The sequence below is a fragment of the Schistocerca gregaria genome, chromosome 6, assembly GCF_023897955.1.
Source record: "Schistocerca gregaria isolate iqSchGreg1 chromosome 6, iqSchGreg1.2, whole genome shotgun sequence".
In the NCBI taxonomy this organism is placed as follows: domain Eukaryota; kingdom Metazoa; phylum Arthropoda; class Insecta; order Orthoptera; family Acrididae; genus Schistocerca; species Schistocerca gregaria.
In genome coordinates, this window is record NC_064925.1 from 180,440,502 (window position 1) to 180,464,275 (window position 23,774).

General features: G+C 44.9%; 1 protein-coding gene across 1 annotated transcript in view; it reads right to left on the reverse strand.

Moving 5' to 3' along the window:
- LOC126278790 (uncharacterized) overlaps positions 1-23,774 on the reverse strand; it is a 669,740-nt gene that overhangs the window by 221,821 nt on the left and 424,145 nt on the right. The window contains exon 2 of the mRNA XM_049979067.1: positions 21,956-22,155. Within this exon, the coding sequence (XP_049835024.1) occupies positions 21,956-22,155 (200 nt within the window). The remainder of the gene's footprint in view (positions 1-21,955; positions 22,156-23,774) is intronic.

Below are 23,774 nucleotides of genomic sequence, written 5' to 3' on the forward strand. Positions count from 1 at the left end.
TGTAGTTACTCATACCAATAAAGGCAAGGAACGCACCTTCGGGGTCACTCACTAAGTCAGATTAACATACTTCGGGCTATCCGCGATGCTCTCCGAAATCTGTCGAGTAGGAGAGGCCGATGTCCCCACCATATGGGAAACTGTTTTCTTGAACAGAAAGTTCACTCAGTATCAGTCACTAGGACGCCGAACCTGTGATATCCGATCAGTGATGCAGAACTTTACATTTTCGTGTCTCACTTCTCTGCAGGTAGTACTAGTAGCATTGTACCTCTCACAGTATTTGCATCATTTCTGTAGTCCCGCAGCGCTATCTATGTTGTTCCTAAATAACTGCTCAAGAATGTGGAATACACGACTGTTGAATTTCAACGTTGGTTTGTTTAGATATCCCTTCTACAAAGTCCCTTTAATAGGCGAATCCAGGACAGGTGTCCCAACCACAGCACATTCAGTCGCCCGAGTTTTCAGATTTAACATTATTGCAGATAGATGCTGACCGCTTGCAACGCCTAAAGGTGACGCGCAGACCAACCAGTCACAACAATGTACAGTGTTTTGTTACTGAGCTGTGCGTGTGATTCCTACCACTCATGCTCGTCGTTTCCAAGCGACGGGATGGTTGGTGTCTCGCGAGCTCACTTAACAACACGTGAGCTCCTTCCTATTTCCTTCGTGTGTCTGGCGCTCTTTGGAGTAACTGCGATCGCTCACTCAGGACAGAAAACCGATTCCTCGTGTTATCGATGGCTGTGGAAACGGTGTGCATACGACATTTGACGAATTACTGCTTCCTTCTCCCTTCATGGTTTTGGAAGTCGGCACGTTTCTCATTTTAGCTGCCCTTGTTGTGAAAGCCGTGGTGCCAGTATTTAGTTGCAGCCGATGAACTTTCAAAGGAAAAGGTATGCATTCGTCAGATCAAGAGTCATTGATTCCCTCAGCTTGCATGCTCGAGGGTTTGCATCTTTAGAGTCAGAACGTTTCTTATCTCTGCTACTTTTGTTGTGGATACTGTGCTGTCAGTTTAACTTTCAGCCGAACATAGGCGTACCAACAAAACAGTGAGCACCTCTGCTACGTGAAAGTAAAAGACCTAAAAGGCTAACAGCAGATTCGTTGAGAGAATTCATTTTGGGTTCTCACGAATAACGCCACTTGCCTTTCTTCAACGGTGGTTAAATTTGCCTTAGATTTTTATGTGGATCAACATTACGTGTTAACTGTACAAACCTGAGATATTTTGTGCCTAATTTTAGAGGGATAACCGAATTTTATGTTTAAATGTTGATTGTGAAGTCTCATTTCTGTATTCATCCATTTATAAGAAATTAATTTTTGAATCACTTGTTTTTATTTAACGACCCAAGTGTTAAAACCACCAACGTTTAGCATTGTTTCTTTCCCTTTCAAATTGTTGTAGTAATTTCATTAATTCAAGATTACTGTAGCGAGTTACGTACATCTGATATGATTAGGCAAATTTATAAGGACGTTGTAAGTTCTTTTAGCACGCGACTTGTGGTGATCTGGTTTTAATGTTACGAAGTATCTCTTTTAGAGACGAAGAGACCGAGCGATGTCTTAGCAAGCCCAAGTTAACACAAAGTTTGGTTCCAGTTCTTTCGTATTACAATCTAAAAGTCACGGGTACAGACTTTGAAAAAACTTTAAAGTGTTGTGTCATTTTCACTGTCGTAATTATCAACAATTTTACAGTGGATGCAACAACACCTCTTTTCACTTGTTTATTTTCTCAACGTTAAAATGCCGTTGAGGCAAATAAATTATTAAAAGCCTTATCTTTGAAGAAATTTGGTCAGCACATTATCACCCCCAGATTCAAGCGCCCTACGGTTTCATTTATGTTCCTGATGTGTGTGATGATGATAAGAGAAGGGATAGTGTGAGTCTCGGTGTAACCACAGGAACTGCTAAACTATAAAGGAAGTAAGTGCAAAAATGTTCAGACTACTTTAGAAATGCAAAAGAACAAATCACTTAGGAATGAAATAAATAGGAAGTGAAGGGAGATAAAGCGAATTGGCTGCATGAAAAATGCAAAGAAATCCAGAGAGAAAAGATTGTTGGGAAGGCTGACTTAGCACACAGAAAAGTCAAAACAACCATCAGTGAAATTAAAAGCAAGGGGGTAACATTAACAGTGCAATGGAAATTCCACTGTTAAATGCAGAGAAGAGCCGGAAAGAGTACACTGAAGGACTCTGTGAGAGGGAAGACTTGTCTTATGATGCGATGGAAGAAGAAACAGGAGTTGATATAAAAGAGATTGGGGATCTAGTATCAGAATTAGAATTTAAAAGAGCTTTAGAAGGAGGGATATGTAACTTTCCATCAGAAATTCTAAAATCATTGGTGGAGGTGGCAACAAAAGCCCATTCACGCTGATGTGGGAAATATATAAGTCTAGCGATGTACCATCAGACTTTCAGAAGAACACCATCCACACAATTCCGAAGATTAAAACAACTGACAAGTGGGAACATTATCGCACAATCAGTTTCACAAATCATGCATCTAAGATGCTGACGAGAGTTGTATATATAGAAGAATAGAGAAATAAAATGAGTGTATGTTAGATGATGATCAGTTTGGCCTTAGGAAAGGAAAGGGAACCACAGAGGCAGTTCTGACGTTGCGGTTGATAATGTAACCAAGAATAAAGAAAAATGAAGACACATTCTTAGACTTTTTTTGTCAGCAGTCGTCTGACAGGTTTGATGCCGCCCACCATGAATTCCTCTCAAATGCTTCGATTCTCGTCTGTTGCGGTTTTCCCACAGTCCATGTTTCACTACCGTACATTGTTGTACTCCAGACGTACGTTCTCAGAAATTTCTTCCTCAAATTAAGACCGATATTTGATATTAGTAGACTTCTCTTGGCAAGGAATGCCCTTTTTGCCATAGCTAGTCTGCTTTTGATGTCCTCCTTGCTCCATCCGTCATTGGTTATTTTACTGCCTAGGGAGCATAATTCCTTAACTTCATCTACTTCGTGACCATCAGTCCTGATGTTAAGTTTCTCGCTGTTCTCAATTCTTCTACTTCTAATTATCTTCGTCTATCTCCAATTTACTCTCAATCCATACTCTGTACTTACTATACTGTTCATTTCGTTGTGCAGATCAAATTATTATTCTTCACTTTTACTCAGGGCAGCAATGCCATCAGTGAATCGTATCATTGATATCCTTTCACACTGAATTTTAATTCTTCACCTGAACCTATATTTTATTTCCATCATTGCTACCTTGACCTACAGATTGAATAGTAGGGACGAAAGGCTACATCCTTGTCTTACACCTTTTTTAATACAAGCACTTCATTGTTGGTCGTCCACTCTTATTATTCCCTCTTGGCTGTTGCACATATTGTATATGACTCGTCTCTCCCTATAGCTTGTCCCTACTTTTTCAGAGTTAACATCTTGCACCATTTTACTTTGTCGAACTCTTTTTCCATGTCGACAGATCCTATGAACGTGTCTTGATTTTTCTTTAGTCTTACCTCCATTATAAACCACAATGTCAGAACTGCCTCTTTCATGTCTTTACGTTTCCTAAAGCCAAACTGATAGTCATCTAGCGTATCTTCAGTTTTCTTATCTATTCTTCTGTAGATTATTTTTGTAAGTAACTTGGAAATATGAGGTGTTAAGCTGATTTTGTGGTAATTCTAGCAGTTTTCAGCTGTTTCCATCATCGGAAATGTGTGGTTGATGCTTTTCCGAAAGTCAGGTGGTATGTCGCCAGATTCATACATTCTAGACACCAATGTGAATAGTAGTTTTGTTGCCACTTCCCCCAATAATTTTAGAAATTGTTTTGGAATGTTATCTATTCGTTCAGCCTTATTCTTGCACCTCCAAAGCTCTTTTAAATTCTGATTCTAATACTGGATCCCCTATCTCTTCTAAATCGACTCCTGTTTCTTCTTATATCACATCAGACAGATCTTCCCCTCATAGAGACTTTCAGTGTATTCTTTCAACATATTCGCCCTCTCCTTTACATTTAACAGTGGAGTTCCCGTTGCACTCTTAATGTTATCACCCCTGCTTTTAATGTCACCGAAGGTTGTTTTGACTTCCTTGTATGCTCAGTCTGTCCTTCTGACAATCATTTCTTTTCCGATTTCTTCACATTTATCATGCAGCCATTTCGTTTTAGTTTCCCTGCACTTCCTATTTATTTCATTCCTCAGCGACTTGTATTACCGTATTCCTGAGTTTCCCGGAACATTTTTGTACTTTCTCCTTTCATCGACCAGCTAAAGTATTTCTCCTGTTACCCATGGTTTCTTCGCAGTTACCTTCTTTGTATCTACATTTTTTCCCAACTTCTTTGATGGTCCTTCTTAGAGATTTCCATTCACCTTCAACTGTATTGCCTACTGAGCTTTTCCTTATTGCTCAATCTCCTCATTCCTGAGTGCTTCCGTATCTCACTTCTTTGCGGATTCATCCTTCCTAATGTCTTGAACTTCAGTCTCCTCTTCATCACTACCATTTTGTGATCTGAGTCTATATCAGCTCCTGGACACGTCTCACAGGCCAATATCTGATTTCGGAAACTTTGTGTGACCTTGATGTAATCTAAATGAAATATTCCCGTATCACCCGGCATTTTCCAAGTATACCTGTTTTCCTTGTGATTCCTGAAGAGAGTATTCGTTATTACTAGCTGAAACTTGTTACAGAACTCAATTAGAGTTTCTCCTCTCTCATTCTTCTCCCAAGCCCATATTCTCCTGTAACCTTTTCTTCTACTCCTTCCCCTACAACTGGATTCCAGTCTCCTAGGACTATTAGATTTTCATCTCCCTTTACATACTGTATTACCATTTCAATATCCTCAGCCGGCCGCTGTGGCCGAGCAGTTTTAGGCACATCAATCGGGAACTGCGCTGCTTCTACGGTCGCAGGTTCGAATCCTGCCTCTGGCATTGATGTGTGTGTCATGTCCTTAGGTTAGTTAGGTTTAGGTAGTGCTAAGTCTAGGTGACTGATGACTTCAGATGTTAAGTCCCATAGTGCGTAGAGCCATTTGCACCATTTTTTCAATATGCTCATACACTTTCCTTATCTCTTCACCTTCAGCTTGCGACGTTGGCATGTGTACCTGAACTATAGTTGTCGGTGTTGGTATGCTGTCCATTCTGATAAGAACAATCCTACTGCTCACAGTAACACGCTCTGTTCTCTACCATCCAACCCATAACGAACTCTACTCCCGCTACACCACTTTCTGCTGCTGTTGATATTACTCTATACTCATCTGACCATAAATCTATGTCTTCTTTCCACTTCACTGACCCCTAGTATATCGAGATTGAACCTTTGCATTTCCCTTTTCAGATCTTCTAGTTTCCCTACCACGTTCAAGCTTCTGACATTCCACTCACCAACTCGTAGAACGTTATTGTTTCGGTGATTACTCAATCTTTTTCTCATGGTAACCTCCCCCTTGACAGTCCCCTCCCAGAGATTCGATGGGGGCTATTGTGGAATCTTTTGCCAAAGAAGAGGTCATCACGGCACTTCTTCAACTACAGATCCTGTGGATACACGTTACGTGCCTTTAATTCAGTGGTTTCCATTGCTTCCTGCATCCTCATGTCGTTGATATTGCCGATTCTGCCACGTTTAGGGGCAGTTTCCGACCCGTAGGACAAGAGAGTGCCCCGAACCTCTGTCCGCTCCTCCGCCCTCTTTGACAAGGCCGTTGGCAGACTGAGGGGTGACCTCTTATGCCTGAAGTCTTCGGCCGCCAATGCTGATTGTCAATCAAAATTTGAAGCAGAGTTTGACAGTGTCAAATGGTGCAGGATGTTAGTAATTCTGAGAAGAACAAGGTAAGCTATAGCGAAAGACGTTAATGTACAATATGTAGAAGAACCACGACGGAAGAATAAGAGTGAAAGATCAAGAACGATGAGCTCGGACTCAAAAGGGTGTATGACAGGAATATAGTCTATCACCCCTTATGTTCAATCGGTGTATCGAAGAAGCGACGATGGTAATAAAAGAAAGTTTCAAAAGTGGAATTAAAATTCACAATGAAAGATATAAATGATGCGATTCTGTGATAACATTGCTATCCTCAATGAAAGTCAAGAAGAATTACAGGTTTCGCTGAATGGAATGAAGAGTCTTTGCAGAATATGGACTGAGAGTAAATCTAAGAAAGGCTAGAGTAATGAGAAGTAGCAGAGAAGAGAACTGTGAGAAACTTAACATCAGGATTGGTAAACATGAATAGATGTAGTTAAGGAATTCTACTGTCTGGGCAAAAAAATGACGGAACAGGGAGGAGAACAAAAGCAGACAAGCACTGACAAAAATGGTATTCCTGGCGACGAGAAGTCTGTGTCAGCCATAGGCCTTCATTTGAGGAAGAACATTCTGAGAATGTACAGCTGGAACACAGCATTTTACTGCAGTGAAAGACGGACGGTGGGAAAACCGGAACAGTAGGGAAGCATTCGAAATGTAGTGCTGCATAAGAACGTTGAAAATTAGGTAAACTGCTAAGGTAAGGAGTGAGGAAGTTTTCTGCAAAACCTGTGAGGAAAGGAACGTGTGGAAAACAGTGGCAAGAAGGAGGGACCAGATGGTAGGACATCTGTCAAAATATCATGGAATAATTTCCATGACACTAGAGGGAGCTGTAGAGGGTAAAATCTATAGCGGATGACAGAGATTGGAATACATTCAACAAATAAATGAGGACAAGTAATTGAGGAAATAGGTTGTAAATGTTACTCTGAGATGTAGAGGTTAGCACAGGAGAGGAATTCTAGGCGTGTCACAGAAAACCAGTAAGAAGACTGATTAATATTATAAAAAAAGGCAGTACGTGTAATGCGAACTAATACATCAAAGAAGCATATTGAAACCTGCCATTCAGATCACAAATTGTTTAAGGAGAAAATGTGGAAGGTGAAATTGTTTGCCGATGTAAGAAGATGACGTATGAGGAAAGGGAAAGACCGGCCTGGTAAAAAGTCTCTATGAAATCGTACACAAGTTCACTAAAAAGGATGAATGAAACGGAAAATGAATGTAAGAACGATAGTACCAGAATCTTTCACATAGTTCGAAACTATTGTCATCCTTTTTACTGCTTAAGGCCCTTAAAAGATTGGCACATACAGTCAGTTATTAAGCCACTCAGTGATTCTAGTGCCACCAGAGGTATTTGCTGGAGGAAGGAAAGTCGAAGTACTGAATTCTATCTACTGAAATTATTTCGTGAAAGACGATCGTGCAGCAACCATAGCAGAAATACCGAATGACAGAGAACAGTGGTCGCTGAATGGTCAATCAGGTAGAAATGCTCAACACGAAAAGGTGATTGGACCTGAAAGAATACCGATGCGATTTTGTAAATACATTATGCGAAAGAGCTTGCTCCTCTTTTAGCACTAGCTAAACGCTTGTCACTAGAGCGAATAAGCTTTTCAAGTGATTGGAATAAGGTCATCCCAGTTTCCGTGAAGGTGCCTCATGCAGAATTACAGGACCGATACACCTAAGATCAGTCTGTGGTGGAGCAAGTGTTTTCTAGAACGTTTCATAGTATTATTACCATTTTAGAGACCGATAAGCTCCTCTGAATGAAACAACATGTAATTTACAAGCACTGGTACTGTCATCTTCAACTGTTTATCCATATAATCTTACACCAAATACAGAATGGCCAGTGACTTGATTCCCTGTTGATTTTCGAATATCACTGAATGAGATTCCGCATTGTAATTTAGCAGATAAAATACGGGCTTCAGGAATACATATTGTGTGTGTGTGAAATCTTATGGGACTTAACTGCTAAGGTCATCAGTCCCTAAGCTTACACACTATTTAACCCAAATTATCCTAAGGACAAACACACACACCCATCCCCGAGGGAGGTCTCGAACCTCCTCCGGGACCAGCCGCACAGTCCATAACTGCAGCGCCCTAGACCGCTCGGCTAATGCCGAGCTGCTAATACATACCGGGAATTGCCCAAAGAGTTTTTAGAAAGAACTATGTACGTTGTTCTCATTGCTATCGTAAGATGTGATGGCAGATTTTGCCATGCTCCAAAAAAGTGATACACAATTACTGTTCATCGTCCGTACACTGTTAATAAAAAAATCTGCCATTTTTCGGAACCACGTAAATGACTACCACTGCGACCCATAAATTTGAAATACGCCTGCCACTTTCCTACATAATCTTGCAAAAGCATGGCACCCTACGACGTGTCCCTGGCCGCGGCGTAGTTTGAAACAGCAATATGTTGAGACATCCGAAATTAAGGCCACAGCTCAGAAGACAGTGTAAGGTAGGTTAGTCAAGTCACACTGGCACCAAATTTCAGCACAATTCTGACCAGTGCCCTGATGGAAATATCACACTATGGAAAGGGCCTCACAACCGCTTACTCACATTTCAAACATTCATTTGGGTACTCTGCAATGGAGGTCAGAATGAATGATTTCAACGCTGGGTGTGGTTTCTGACACCCACTGCGGAGGCACTAAAAGAATAAATGAAATGTAACACGTCTATTATGGCATTTGTGAGAAATGTGTGAAATTGGTGCCAATGTGACGTTATTAACCCACCTTACATCTCATATGAACTTCTGAGCTGTGGTCTTTTTTAAAACGTATCGACACCTTGCTCTTAGAAGCGTCGCCGAACCTGAGGAAGAAGGTCTTACGCACCTTTGAACCAAATTTCAAACTTATGTGTCACCATGGGAGATAATTACACACTAACATGACCCCTAAAGCACTGTGTAAATGAACTGATGGCTAGCTTCGGTAGTTCCTGCAGAGACTAAAGCTGACTGTCCAAAACCATTAGTATCAAAATGATTCAGAGATAATCTCAAAATGTGTGCTACGAGATAAGGAACTAGCTTTTGGCAATAAATATTTAGTCTTCGAGTCATGGACGGAGTCTACACCTTACGGAAAGTTCTTAACCTCTAAGCAACTGTCAGACTGACTACAGCAAGCCTCATGCATGGTTACAGTCTGTTATCAGGTTACGTACATCTAACGTCTTCCGTTCGATGTTATCTACACGTCTAGGACATCATAATTGTTATTTGACCAAACGAGGATAGTCATATTAATGGCTTAGGTGTGTAACAGGAAGTATTTTGTAGGCTGTAACAGTTTTACACAAGGATTGAAGATAGTTCTGCGATGCCTCCATAAGCAAAGTACATCTTTGCTACTTACGATTTCAGTAGCGTTATTGGTAACAGGATACGAGGTTTATGAACTTTACTAATCAACATAGTTTTACGAACGCAAAACAGATTCTAGATTCGTTGATTAGATGGCGGCAATAACAACTGTAATCCGTTTATGTCCTGAGGGATCTCAAAAGTAAGTCAAGTATTACTATAACAGGCGAAATAACTTTCACTGAATGCCGCACTACACTTCATTGTGACACATATACGTGACTTTACTTTTCAGCATTGTCATCAAGTCCCTGTAAATAATAATCATAACGTTCACCCCATCGTTCAGTTCCCTTTCTTTAGAAACCCGCTCCTTTGTCATGATGCCATTCGAGAATCACTGTGTGAACGTCTTCATTGTCGCAAAGCTTGAAACTGCTTTGAATCAGTTCGTGGACTGTCTGGATACTTCATCTCTGTTCGATATCAATCCTTGCAAGTCAGCTTAAGTCCCATCTGTGTGGCTTTGGCGAAATTGTTGGCACGATTTCACTACGACCTGACCTGATATTGCTTTTAGTGCTATATACCGCCAGACGTTCAAGGCAAATCTATGAGCGATTTATTGGTTTTGTCCACAAAATCGTACAGTTCCGCGTGCTTCATGGTACGTTTCGAGTTGCCACGTCATTTGGATCCTACACTGTGACGCCCCTGTCATCCGTACCATAGCAGAGCTGCCTCTGCAGGAAACCCAGAACATGTATTCTCTTCAACACAGTGCGCCACCTGTTGGGACTGCATAAACAGGGTGTTACAAAGAGGTACGGCCAAACTTTAAGGAAACATTCCTCACACACAAATAAAGAAAAGATGTTATGTGGACATGTGTCCGGAAACGCTTAATTTCCATGTTAGAGCTCATTTTAGTTTCGTCAGTATGTACTGTACTTCCTCGATTCACCGCCAGTTGGCCGAATTGAAGGAAGGTAATGTTGACTTTGGTGCTTGTGTTGACATGCGACTCGTTGCTCTACAGTAGTAGCATCAAGCACATCAGTACGTAGCATCAACAGGTTAGTGTTCATCACGAACGTGGTTTTGCAGTCAGTGCAGTGTTTACAAATGCGGAGTTGGCAGATGCCCATTTGATGTATGGATCAGCACGGGGCAATAGCCGTGGCGCGGTACGTTTGTACCGGGACAGATTTCCAGAACGAAGCTGTCCCGACAGGAAGACGTTCGAAGCAATTGATCAGCGTCTTAGGGAGCACGGAACATTGCAGCCTATGACTCGCGACTGGGGAAGACCTAGAACGACGAGGACACCTGCAATGGACGAGGCAATTCTTCGTGCAGTTGACAATAACCCTAATGTCAGCGTCAGAGAAGTTGCTGCTGTAGAAGGTAACGTTGACCATGTCACTGTATGGAGAGTGCAACGGGAGAACCAGTTATTTCCGTACCATGTACAGCGTGTGCAGGCACTATCAGCAGTTGATTGGCCTCCACGGGTACACTTCTGCGAATGGTTCATCCAACAATGTGTCAATCCTCATTGCAGTGCAAATCTTCTCTTTACGGATGAATCTTCATTCCAACGTGACCAAATTGTAAATTTTCACAATCAACATGTGGGGGCTGAAGAGAATCCGCACTCAATTGTGTAATCACGTCCTCAACACAGAGTTTCTGTGAACGTTTCGCCAGGCATTGTTGGTGATGTCTTGATTGGTTTCCATGTTCTTCCACCTACGCTCAATGGAGCACTTTTTCATGATTTCATACGGGATACTCTACCTGTGCTGCTAGAACATGTCCCTTTACAACTACGGCACAACTTGTGGTTCATGCTCGATGGAGCTCCTGCACATTTCAATCGAAGTGTTTGTACGCTCCTCAACAACAGATTAGGTGACCGATGGATTGGTAGGGGCGGACCAATTGCATGGCCTCTACGCTTTCCTGACCTCAACCCTCTTGACTTTCATGTATAGGCGCATTTGAAAGCCCTTGTCTACGCAACTCCGGTAACAAATGTAGAGACTCTTCGTGCTCGTATTGTGGACGGCTGTGATACAATACGCCATTCTCCAGGGCTGAATCAGCGCATCAGGGATTCCATGCGACGGAGGGTGGATGCATGTATCCTCGCTAACGGAGGACATTTTGAACATTTCCTGTAACAAAGTGTTTGAAGTCACGCTGGTACGTTCTGTTGCTGTGTGGTTCCATTCCATGATTAATGTGATTTGAAGAGAAGTAATAAAATGAGCTCTAACACGGAAAGTAATCGTTTCCGGACAGATGTCCACGTAACATATTTTCTTTATTTGTGTGTGAGGAATGTTTCCTGAAAATTTGGCCGTACCTTTTTGTAACATCTTGTATAATATTATGACCACCTACCTAAAGACCGGAATGTTTGCCTTTGGCATAGATAACAACTGCGACGTGACGTAGCATGGAAGAAATAATGGCTTGGTAGGTCGTTGGCACAACATCTGAACACTCAAGTCAAGCAATAACGATTTGGCACCACATTTGCACACACAAGTCAACTAAGTCCCGGGAGGGAGTCGATGAGCTCTGACGCCACGTTCAATCACAGCCCAAATGTATTCGATTGCTTTGAGATCTGGCGATTTGGGGAGGTTAGCACATCAATTAGAACTCGCCACTGTGTTCCTCGAGTCACTCCGTCACACTCCTGGGCTTTTGGAATGGTGCATATCGTGGTGAAAATTGTCACTGCTATCAAAATCTGCCCTCGATCAAACTCAGATTGCGCTCCCTCTTCATCCTAATGCAAACAGCACATTCACCGATAGTAAGTGCGCCAAGCGTGTGTCTAATTAGCAGTCATTTGTCACCAAATGACGCTGCTATCACCGAGGCGGGTTTATATGGATAGCAGGTCGGTGGTCATTATGTTCTGGTTGATCAATGTATGTAATGACGCATATTCGTCACACCGCCAGTCATTCGGACAGTTACACATAAAATGATTAAGGTATCATATTACGAGGGCCCTCATTGGTTTAAACAAACTAATCAGACACGATAGAAAAAGTTTCGATGACTATCGATATCTCCTTTAAACAATGTAACCCACGTGATTCCTCAGATGGATATCTAAATTACAGTTCGTAGTTCGTAGTTTATTTGAACTTGTTTTAGCAACATCGCTAGATAATACACATTTCCACATGTTTTTATGGCGCACTTACTGAGTAATTAACGCACCTTGGCGGTTGATACTGGCAATCTCCATGTGCGCCTAGCAAAGCAGGAAATAATGTGCGCTGCTTTCACTTTCATCTCCGACAGGAGACCCTTTTCACAGATCACCGAACCATGTCGTGACTGTCACTTCAGATAAGTTAGTGAAGGGAAAAGTATAAATATGTGCCAGATGATGAAAGGAGGGAAAATCTGATTAGCCTCGTATGAAGCTGAAGAGAAGATCACAGCCCTGGAACGCTTCGATACTCCATCCCGAACACTGGGCCATCAGGGCGGAACCTAAACCAACAGTGGCCGCAGAAAATCGCTTGACCCGACTGCTCACACAGATTGTATATATTCTTTAAACTGTGTATTTTACAACCACATTCACGTGAATTTATTGGGGTATCTTCTCCTCGTATCCTTCTGTGCGAACAAATCTTTGTTGAGAACTTTGGGCGGCTCTCTGTGACATGAACGACCTAGTCTCTATCGAAGGTGGTAAATTCCTCTCAGTTATGTAAACGCTGGTTCAAAAACATTTCTCTGAATGTTAATATGGTTTTCAGGGCACTAGATTTAGATACATGTGAGCAAGTCCCAGTAAAAACAATATATCGGAGAAGGAGGCATTAATCTCAAATAATGGTAACATCGATTCAGCACTCGCTTTTCAACACGTATTTATTAGGTTGTTTTTGTTAGGTCTGGCACAGACGATCCCTGCGAAGCAGACTACACTCAAGACTTACCTGTGTACCATATAACATATACAAGCACTTGCAGGCGCAACCAAGAGGAAAACAATTCTTCAAAACAAACAGAACTTGCTAGAGACTAATGCGAACCTTTTTCTGCAGGGGTCGCCTCACAGATACAGAGAAAGCTTGAGTACTTCACCGGCCTCCGCCGGCTTTATAAGGCCATCGCAGTAGCAGTATAGCCAGTTCCTCGCCGAGCTAGGACCAGCTCCAACGGACCTCGCCGAAGCTCTTGATGATGGTCGTCTACAAGTTATTTGTTTTTGTTTGTGTACTGATTGTTCGAGAAGTGTAGTTCAGTTTCAATAAACGACATTATACTGAGTGTTCTACAATAGTGAGTATTCTTCAGTGGCTACGAGTATAGTGGAACGAACCAACACACATCATGGTTATGACAGCAGCACCTATGGAATGGTAACAATTCTTTCAAGGACTTCTGCACCAGTTTCTGGATACTCAGACACAACTGATCGCCGAAATCCGAAGCCTCTACCACCCCGCGACGCCGCTGCTGTTCCAAGCTTTCAACAATGAAGTTGAAGAATGGGAAACAAACGAACGTAGTATCCGACAACACGATTCATCAAGTCACCCAAGAAGACAGGTAGCGCGCTTTTTTCTTGTCGTGGAACCAATCCAAGATGTACGTCCTGCTCACGAAACTACAACCCCTGGACCCCGACTCCTTCACCTTCACCGCCATCTGTGCGACGTTAAATGCCTACTACAAACCCCGCCATCATGTTCTCGCAGCCCGCGTCGAGTTCTACCAATGCCGCAAGAAACCCGAGCAGACTTATCGCCAGTGGGCGCCGAACTGCAAGGTCTCAGCAGGAAATGTAAGTTTCACCCACATCTTTCCAAGGAATCCTACGCTGATAAAATGGTGATTGAACACTTGATACAGGCAGCGCCAGACGCCGCTTTCCGCCACGACACCCTCAAGTTACAAGACCCGTCCCTTGAGCAGGTCACAGAACTGGCCTATAGGTTCTAAACTTCGATAGCCGCCGATCGTCACCTGGAATCCTGGGCAGAGGTAGCAGCAATTTGTGACGACCCCACGACGGACACCGAAGACGTCGCACCAGGGCTCAACGCCCCTTTCCTACCGCCACCGCGGTCGGTGACCGCCTCCACAACAAGACGCCGAGTCGCAACATCCCGGACGAGGCCAGAAGCCACTGCAGCAACAACATCCGGCAACGTCGTCGTGGTGATCGTCTCCGCCTGCCCTCCTGCGCCACCTGCTATTCAACACGTGATAGAGAAGATTGCCCAGACCGCTGGTCGAAATGAACACACTGCGGCAGGGAAGGCCATTTAGCGTCCGCTTGTAGAGCAGAAACAACCGACTGCAGCAACCGCTAGCCCAAGTCATATCCGGACGGCTTGAACAACACCCGAATGGACATCACCAGGTAGACAACGCCTCGACATCAAAAATTTTTATAGACGTCACTATCGACGACAAGCGTCTGCATCTGCAAGTGGACACAGGCGCAGCAGTATCCTTGATTAATTACACTTCATATGCCATCATTGGTTCACCACCCCTCTCTCCAGCCCCTAAGCGTCTACTGACGTACAATAAGCAAGAGATAGCTCTCCTAGGACAATTCACGGCTCAAGTAAAGTACAAATCGGTTCACCGGTCAGTCACGTTCCTCCACAGCAGACTTATTCGGACTGGACCCCCTCCGCTTATTCGGATTTTCCATTGTGGTCGATGTTCACCTAGTGTCTCACCACGTTCGTTTTCCTGAAGTTGATGCACTCTGTAATGAATTCTGGGACCTGTTTTCACTGGGCATAGGCTGCGACAAGGACTTTGAGGCCTCACTCCAACTCCGTCCCGCCGCCCGGCCACACTACTTCTGGGCATGCCAGGTACCAGTGGCACTGCAACAGCCGCGGAAAGAAGAACTCCAAAGTCTTCAAGATGATGGGGTTCTTCAGCCCATGCTGATCAGCTTGTGGTCCACGCCTTAAGTCATAGTGCGGAAGCCAGGCCGCCGCCTTCGCCTCTGTGGTGACTTTGTCTACAGTCAACCCTCAGCTTCTCGTTGACGACCATCCCCTTCCATGACCGGAATATCTATTTCGCAAATTGGCAGGGGGCTCCTACTTTTTCAAAATCGACCTAGCGGAAGCATATCTCCAAATTCCTCTTCAACTTTCCTCCCTACAATACACTCTTATAAATACACCTTTCGGCCTCTTCCAACTAAACCGCCTCATGTTGAACAATTTCTCTCTGATATCCCAGGCTGTATAAATTACTTAGACGACATAGTCCTCACGGGGTCGTCCTCCAAAGAGCACATAGCCAACCTCCGCCTCCTCTTCCTCCGCCTTCGAACTGCAGGTCTGAAATGTAATATTTCTAAATGTTCATTTTTCCAACAATCTATTTCCTATCTGGGTCACATCATTTCCTAGAATGGCATTTCTCCATCTTTCTCTTATATCGACGCCATTAACAACCTGCCCCGTCCCCAGGACCTTCATCAGCTGAAATTCTTCTTGGGCAAAATTTCGTAATACAGGAAATTCGTTCCCTCTGCAGCTCAAGTGGCAGCACCCCTAAACCACCTCTGCCGCAAAAATGTCCCATTCAGTTGGACTCCAGTCTGTGAGACCGCCTTCCATACCCTCAAACAGCAGCCCCAATCCGCTGCATGTCTCAGGCCTTTGATCCAAATCTTCCTTTGATATTTGCTACGGACGCCTCTGAGTGTTGTGTGGGAGCCGTCCTGTCTCACAAATTGCTGGATGGCGAAGAGCGCCCCATAGCATACATATCAAAAGCTCTCTCCACAGAACAAATCAAGTATTCCCAAATTGAGAAAGAAGCACTTGCCATGGTTTTTGCCTGTTTCAAGTTCTATCCCCTTCTCTATGGCAAGTCACTGCTCATTATTACTGACGACAAACCGCTCCTCTCTTTATTTAAAACAGGTGACGCTATTTCTCCAACACATGAGGCTGTACTAACATCTTTACTTTGTAGTGGTTGAGAACTGTATGCTTAGAGCACACGAGGAATATGTCGGTTGTGTCGTCTAATATACTGGAGTTTGAGGATATCTATTCTAGATATAAAGCGACACTATGTAAAACTATCCAGAATTATTTTAATAGAAAGTGTCACATGCTGCATGAACGCACTGTTATAGTGTATGCACGTCGGGGATGGGCTCCGCATACATTTCTTCTTTCACGTGTATCCACGGCAGTAATTTAAACGGTTGTGGTGCGTTGACCTGGCAGCCGAAGCGTCTGGACCATCGCGGCCACTCCATCGGCATGGGCAGATACCGTCGAAAAGCACTCCGCACTGAAATGCTAAATTGAGCTGGAGCACAAGCATGTAGTATCAACGCTACCCTTCATAGTACCAGAGGCAGATCTTCCGGTAGGGGAGGCAGCATCACATGCAGTAAGTGAAGCAATGCCTCCCCTATCAGGCCTTGTGCAAGCATCACCGGTCGTACGAGGCAGTCACCAATTATCTCCATCCAGACACTGATGTTGGACCGCACTGACGATTTACTGCCACCACCATACCGGGAATTATCTGCAACCGACAGGTAGGTAACCTGAGGATTGAAGGTACTGCATATCGGCAGCCTCATCTATAAAGAGGGTGGATGATAGAAATCTCAGCACTGTGGTGTCCTTTGTGATGAAGCAGCGGCAACCCCGTCGCCTTGGAGGCAAGTTTGCAGGTAATAAAGCCTTCACGCATTGTAAGTTATACGAACGATGGCAGCAGTTGTGGACAATTTTCCACACGGTCGTCTGGCTTACCCCATAATGGCGGGGTAACTACCTGATGTTGGCACCGAGTTGACGTTGTAAACTGTTTAACACCTCTTCCTCCAGGGTCTGCGTAGAAACAGAGAGCACCCGATCACTCATTCTCGTGTGTTTTATTGTCTTACGCCAAAGACGAACTACTGTCGTAAATAGTTTATGGTACGGTTACTGCCGGCAAGGATACTTCACTGGTAGAGATATGGTGCCGTCCGTATCTTGCCATTTGCCCGTCCTTAAATAACGATCACATCAGCCTATTCATCGTTCACACTTTCCAGGATTTCACTGCATGATTTACACTGAAGAGCAAAAGAATTGGTACACTTTCCTAATATTGCGTAGGGCCCCCGTGAGCACGCAGAGGTGCCGCAATACGACATGGCATGGACTCAACGAATGTCTGAAGTAGTGCTGCAAGGAACTGACACCATTAATCCTGCAGGCTTGTCCACAAATACTTAAGAGTACGAGAGAATGGAGATCTCTTCTGAACAGCACGTTGCAAGGCATCCCAGAATTGCTCAATAATGTTAATGTCTGTGGAGTTTGGTGGCCAGCGGAAGTGTTTAAACTCAGGAGAGTGTTCCTGGGGCCACTCTGTAGCAATTCTGGATGTGGGTGGTTTCGCATTATCCTGCTGGAATTGCCAAAGTTCGTTGGAATGCACAATGAACGTGAATGGATGCATACGCCCCACATCATTACAGATCCTCTACCAGATTGAACAGTCCGCTGCTGATATGCGGATTCCTTAGGTTTTCTCAATACCCATACACGTCAATTCACTCGATTCAGTTTGAAGCGAGACTCGTCCTATCAGGCAACATGCTTCCAGTCATCAACAGTAAAATATTGGTGTTGATGGGCCCAGGCGAGGCGTAAAGTTTTGTATCGTGCGGTCAACAAGGGTACACGAGTGGGTCTTTGGCTCCAAAAGCCCATATAGATGATGTCTCGTTGAATGGTTTGCACGCTGATTATTGTTGATGCCCCAGACTGAAATTCATATGGTTCAAATGGCTCTAAACACTGTGGGACTTAACACTTCAGTCATCAGTCCCCTAGACTTAGAACTACTTAAACCTAACTAACCTAAGGACATCACACACATCCATGACCGAGGCAGGATTCGAACCTGTGACCGTAGCAGAATCGCGGTTCCAGACTGAAGCGCCTAGAACCGCTCGGCCACAGCGGCCGGCTAACATGGAAATCTGCAGCAATTTGCTCAAGGGTTGCACTTCTGTCACGTTGGTAGATTCTCTTCAGTTGTCGTTGGTCCAGTTCTTGCAGAATCTTCCAACGTCCGCAGTGATGTCGGAGATTTGGTGTTTCACCTGATTTTTGATATTCAGGAACACTCGTGAAACGGTCGTACGGGAAAATCCTCACTTCATCGGTACCTAGGAGATGGTATGCCCCATCACTCGTGCGCCAGCTATAACACCGCGCTCAGACTCACTCAAATCCTCATAACCTGCCATTGTAGCAGCAGTAACCGATCTAACAACTGCGTCAGACACTTGTTGTCTTGTATAGGTGTTGCCGACTGCAGCGCAATATTCTGCCTGTTTACGTATCTCTGTATTTGAATACGCATGCCTATACCAGTTTCTTAGTCGCTTCAGTGTATATCACACTCTAGTCAGTCGGCAGTAGCATGAAAAGGATGACACCTAGTAACGAAATGTGCAAGTGCTACCATTGTGGGACACTTTACAGCCGTCTTGAGTGGGGAGCTACAGGGTCCAACCACATTAACGAGATAATCACATATGCTCGAAACGTACAATAACCACTCACAGACGGCGGGTGGTAGCAGAAGTGGTGGAGGTTACATGATGTGTGTCGAGGAGATGCGGTCGTTATTGTAATGCAGAAACGGAAAGATTTATCGGGCATCCAAAAGGGCATGTTCATTAGCTTGCTGTCCAAGGGTTCAATCACTTTCGAAACGTGCCATAGTGGCTAAAATATACCGTGCATGCCAAAATGGCGCTATCGAAAACCGGCGCCAAGGCAATTACGGCGGACACGAGTCATAGATGTCAGGGCTTGAGGCATGTGTACGGGTGAACAGACGTGTTGAGCTGCTGACCGTCCAGGTGAACCAACGGGCTAAGAACTTAGTCACCTCAACGAACCTTCACGGAATGTTTCTGTGTATGTGCCTTCGCCAGAGGAGCCTACTTCTGTGATTTCGTCATTCTGGAAGACACAATGGCTCACACATGTATGCATCTATACTTGGGGATATTATTCATGCGGTTTCTTTTTTTCCTCGCCACGATGTCACCTACTAACAGTACAAAACAACGTGTCACAGTGTTCGGTGCGTGAGCACGGGATTCGAAGAGCACCAAGTTGAATTTACAGTTCTCTTTTGGTCATCAAACTCTTCGGATTGTAACCGAATCGAGATTCTGAGGGACCACACCGATCGGGCTGTTTGCGCCATGGATCCTCAGCCGAGAAACCTAGCGCAGCTGGCCACAGGCGGTATGGCTCCACATCCCTGTCGGTACCACAGGACCTCACTGATTCCCTTGCTTCACGTCCGCGCTGCAAAAGGCAGTCATTTAGGCTTTGGAAAGGCGGTCACATTAAACAGATTGGACTCTGCAAAACAGTAGTATAGGTGGAATATTCCCAATAGCATGGTTATCTCTTATGTTTGCTCAAAAATAGTTCCAATGGCTCTAAGCACCATGGGACTATACATCTGAGGTCCTCGGTCCCCTAGAATTAGAACTATTTAAACCTAACTAACCTAAGGTCAACACACAGATCCATGCCCGAGGTAGGTTTCGAACCTGCGACTGTAGCAGCAGCGCGGATTTGGACTGAAGCGCCTAGAACCGCTAGGCCACAGCGGCTGGCTCTCATGTTTGCGTTCTATGATTAAAACCCAGACTGTCAAAGACTTTTTATCTCTACCGTGAAGTTTTTGTACTGAGCAGTGGTAAAATTTGCTGTTTTGAAGAGTGCGCAGTAGCGCATAGTGTAAAGCAGTCGCCCTCCGTTTCTGCGGTGGCGCCTCTGTGGCTATCGCTGCTTTGGTGTCTCCGTCTGGTGGAAAAGGGGAAAAGGTTGCTGTTCATGGCCGCTGTAAGCTCGCCAAGAATTCTGTAAGTCCCTCCAGATACTTGAGCGTCATGCACTCCGCCTTGCATTCTGTATACACCTGCTGTCCCCCACGCGAATCCTCTATGACCTCATTCCTTTCCCCCATCTGATCTTATTCCTTGAACATATCCACATACTATACACCTCCCGCCTCCTTGATCCCCCTCACCCCCTGGTTGATCCTCACCTCTCCCACCCCCGCCCCCTGCCACGCCTTCGCTGTTGTGTCCCCCCTACCCTCCATCTATACACCCTTTATCTCCTTTCCTGAGGTGTCTTCCATCAACTCCCTCTCCTGGATGATGCCCTTTCTCCCTCCATTTATCCCGCCTGTCAACTCTGTTCCTCAACCGCCCTCCCTTCCTCCGTCCTTCCCTGGGCTCCCTCTTCCCCTCTTCCATCCTGTGTTTATCCTTGCCTGACCTCTCTCCACCTCCTTTCTCCCCCCAATCCCCGAATCCTTTTTTCTTCCCATCCTCTGCCTTCCCCATTCCCTGTCGCATGTGCCGAGCACCCCCCACTGCTCTTATGGGTCCTCATCCTCCATCGAATCCTTTCCTCCCTCCCCCCCCTTCGCTTTTCCTCACCCTCCCCCCTTTTTTTATTTTCTCATCATCTGACCACTCCCCCAACCTGCTCTTGGCTGTAGTATGTCATATTTTAGTGCAGTGTGCGAGCGACTGTTCAGTGTTGTTTCGTCTTTTACTATGTTGTGAACAGAAACGATGCTGTCGCTGGGTCTGAATTTTATGTCTTCAGCGAACAGAAACCAGACTGTCGCCATGTTTTTTAATTGTCTGGCTATTATTTTACCTGTTTGCTTCATATGTATTTTATTAACATCATCATCGCTTTGTTCTCTGTTTTCAGTTCCACGATTTTTTCGTCATGTTACCCTCTGTCTCCGATATTGTCGCCTGTTTTTTTATTATATATTATCTTCTCTTTTCTTAAAACAAAATTTGTTGGTTGAAGAGCCACATACTAAGCTGCTACCAGCCATCGAAATTAAAAAAAAAAACCGCCAAGAAGTCAGTTGGAGCCAAGAAGGCAGTGTATCGGAGTTCAGTTGGTCAGTCTGACTCGGCGAGTCTGATTAGTTGGTCAGCCAAGTTAGTCTGGGTCTGTCTCTCGCTCTCAATCGTGAGGCGGTTTGTGTCTGTCGGTCGTCCGGAGTGCTAGTATGTGTTAGGCTGCCAGTCTGCTCGAGTTGGCTCAGGCAATGGGCATTGGCGGTTGGAACGATCGCTTGGTCGATCGCGCACTGGGACACAAGATGACTTGTCCGCCTGAAGCGTCGGCGCATGTGAGGTCGCCACGTGAGTCCAGTGGCCGCGCCGTATAGCGAGGCGTAGTGGCTTCGCGGCCGACACGAGAGCAGCAGGAGTCAACCCACGACATCTGGCTGGCCGGGGCGAGCTGCGAGGCCGTGAGAAGGGAGATCGGCGCGCCTTCCTGCGTCTGTTGAAGCGGCTGGCGGCGGACGGTTCGGGAGAGCGTTAGGGGTGCTGCGTCAGGTCTTCGCCAGAAATCGCAGTTTATTACAAGTTAGGTGGTTGGAGTCATTTACTTGTTAAATTCTACTTGTGTTCTTAGTCAGTCTGTCGGCGAGTCTGGTTAGTTGGTCAGCCAAGTTTTACCAAGGTTGATGTACCTCTCTAGGAACATATTTCCGCCGTTGGAGTCATACGATCTTTTTTGCTCCTTATCGTCTCAGGAAATTTTCCTGCAGTTTGCCTGCATGTTGCAACATCACTTTCTACATTTAAATCATATGAGACACGAGGTGGTGCGTGTTACTCACGTCTATGACGGCGCCGTGTATGTCGAAGTACTTGAAGGGCGGCTTGCGGCCGGTGATGAACTGGACGATCTTCTTGGCGCCGTGGAACCACTCCACCTTGTGCAGCTGCTCCCTCTGCACATCGTACTCGCAGCGCAGCTGCACCGATTGGCCCTGCAGCACGTAGCGCGGGGACACCAGCTCCACCGTGAACGTCGCTTCTGCGCACACACCACGTTGCACCGCATTAGATATACTCCCCATTCCTTACATTCATAATGAGGATATGCTCAAGAATAGAGGACACTTCATAAAATAATAATAATTAACATATATTTATTTCCTTTTGTAACGCACAATGAACACTATTGGCCATTAAAATTGCTGCACCTATGCAGACGATAAACGGGTATTTATTGGACAGATAAATTATACTAGAACTGACATGTGATTATACTTTCACGCAATTTGGGTGCATAGATCCTGAGAAATCAGGCCTCTGGCCGTAACAACGGCCTTGATACGCCTGGCCATTAGTCAAACAAAGCTTGGATGGCGTGTACAGGTACTGCTGACCATGCAGCTTCAAATCGATACCACAGTTCATCAAGAGTAGTGACTGGTGTATTGTGACGAGCCAGTTGCTCGGCCACCATTGACCAGACCTTTTCATTTGCTGAGAGATGTGTAGAATGTGCTGGCCAGGGCAGCAGTCGTACATTTTCTGTGTCCAAAAGGCCTTACAGGATCTGCAACATGCGGTCCTGCATTATCCTGCTGAAATGTAGGTTTTTGCAGGGTTAGAATGAAGGTCAGAGCCACGGGTCGTAACACATCTGAAATGTAACGTCCACTGTTAAAAGTGCCGTCACTGCGAACAAGAGCTGACCGAGACGTGTAACCAATGGCACCCCATATCATCACGCCGGGTAAGACGACAGTATGGCGATGACGAATACACGCTTCCAATGTGCGTTCACCGCGCTGTCGCCAAACACGGATATGACCATCATGATTCTGTAAACAGAACATGGATTCATCCGAAAAAATGACGTTTTGCCATTCGTGCAGCCAGGTTCGTCGTTGAGTACACCATCTCAGGTGCTCCTGCCTGTGATGCAGCGTCAAGGGTAACCCCAGCCGTGGTCTCCGAGCTGATAGTCCATGCTACTGCAAACGTCGTCTGTTGACTCAGAGATCGAGACGGGGCTGCACGACCCGTCACAGCCATGCGGATAAGATGCCTGTCATCTCGACTGCTAGTGATACGAGGCCGTTGAGATCCAGCACGGTGTTCCGTATTACCCTCCTGAATTCCATATTCTGCTAACAGTCATTGGATCTCGACCAACGCGAGCAGCAATGTCGCGATACTACAAACCGAAATCACGATAGACTACTATCCGACCTTTATGTGAGTCGGAAACGTGATGGTAGGCATTTCTCCTCCTTACATGAGGCATCACATCAACGTTTCACCAGGCAACGCCGGTAAACTGCCGTTTGTGTATGAGAAATCGGTTGGAAACTTTCCTCTTGTCAGCACGTTGTAGGTGTCGCCACAGGCGCCAACCTTGTGTAAATGCTCTGAAAAGGTATTTATTTGCATATCACAGCATCTTCTTCCTGTCGGTTAAATTTCGCGTCTGTAGCACCTCATCTTCATGGTGCAGGAAATTTTAATGGATAGTAGTGTATGTTCCGTCCACTAGAAGATACGAAATAAAGCCTTGTAGGAGGTGGTACAGGGTGATCGAAAAGATTCTGAAAAGCTTATGTGGGTGTTGCAGTGTAGATGATACTGAGAAATAACTGTTAAGAAAATAATTCAATACGTTGC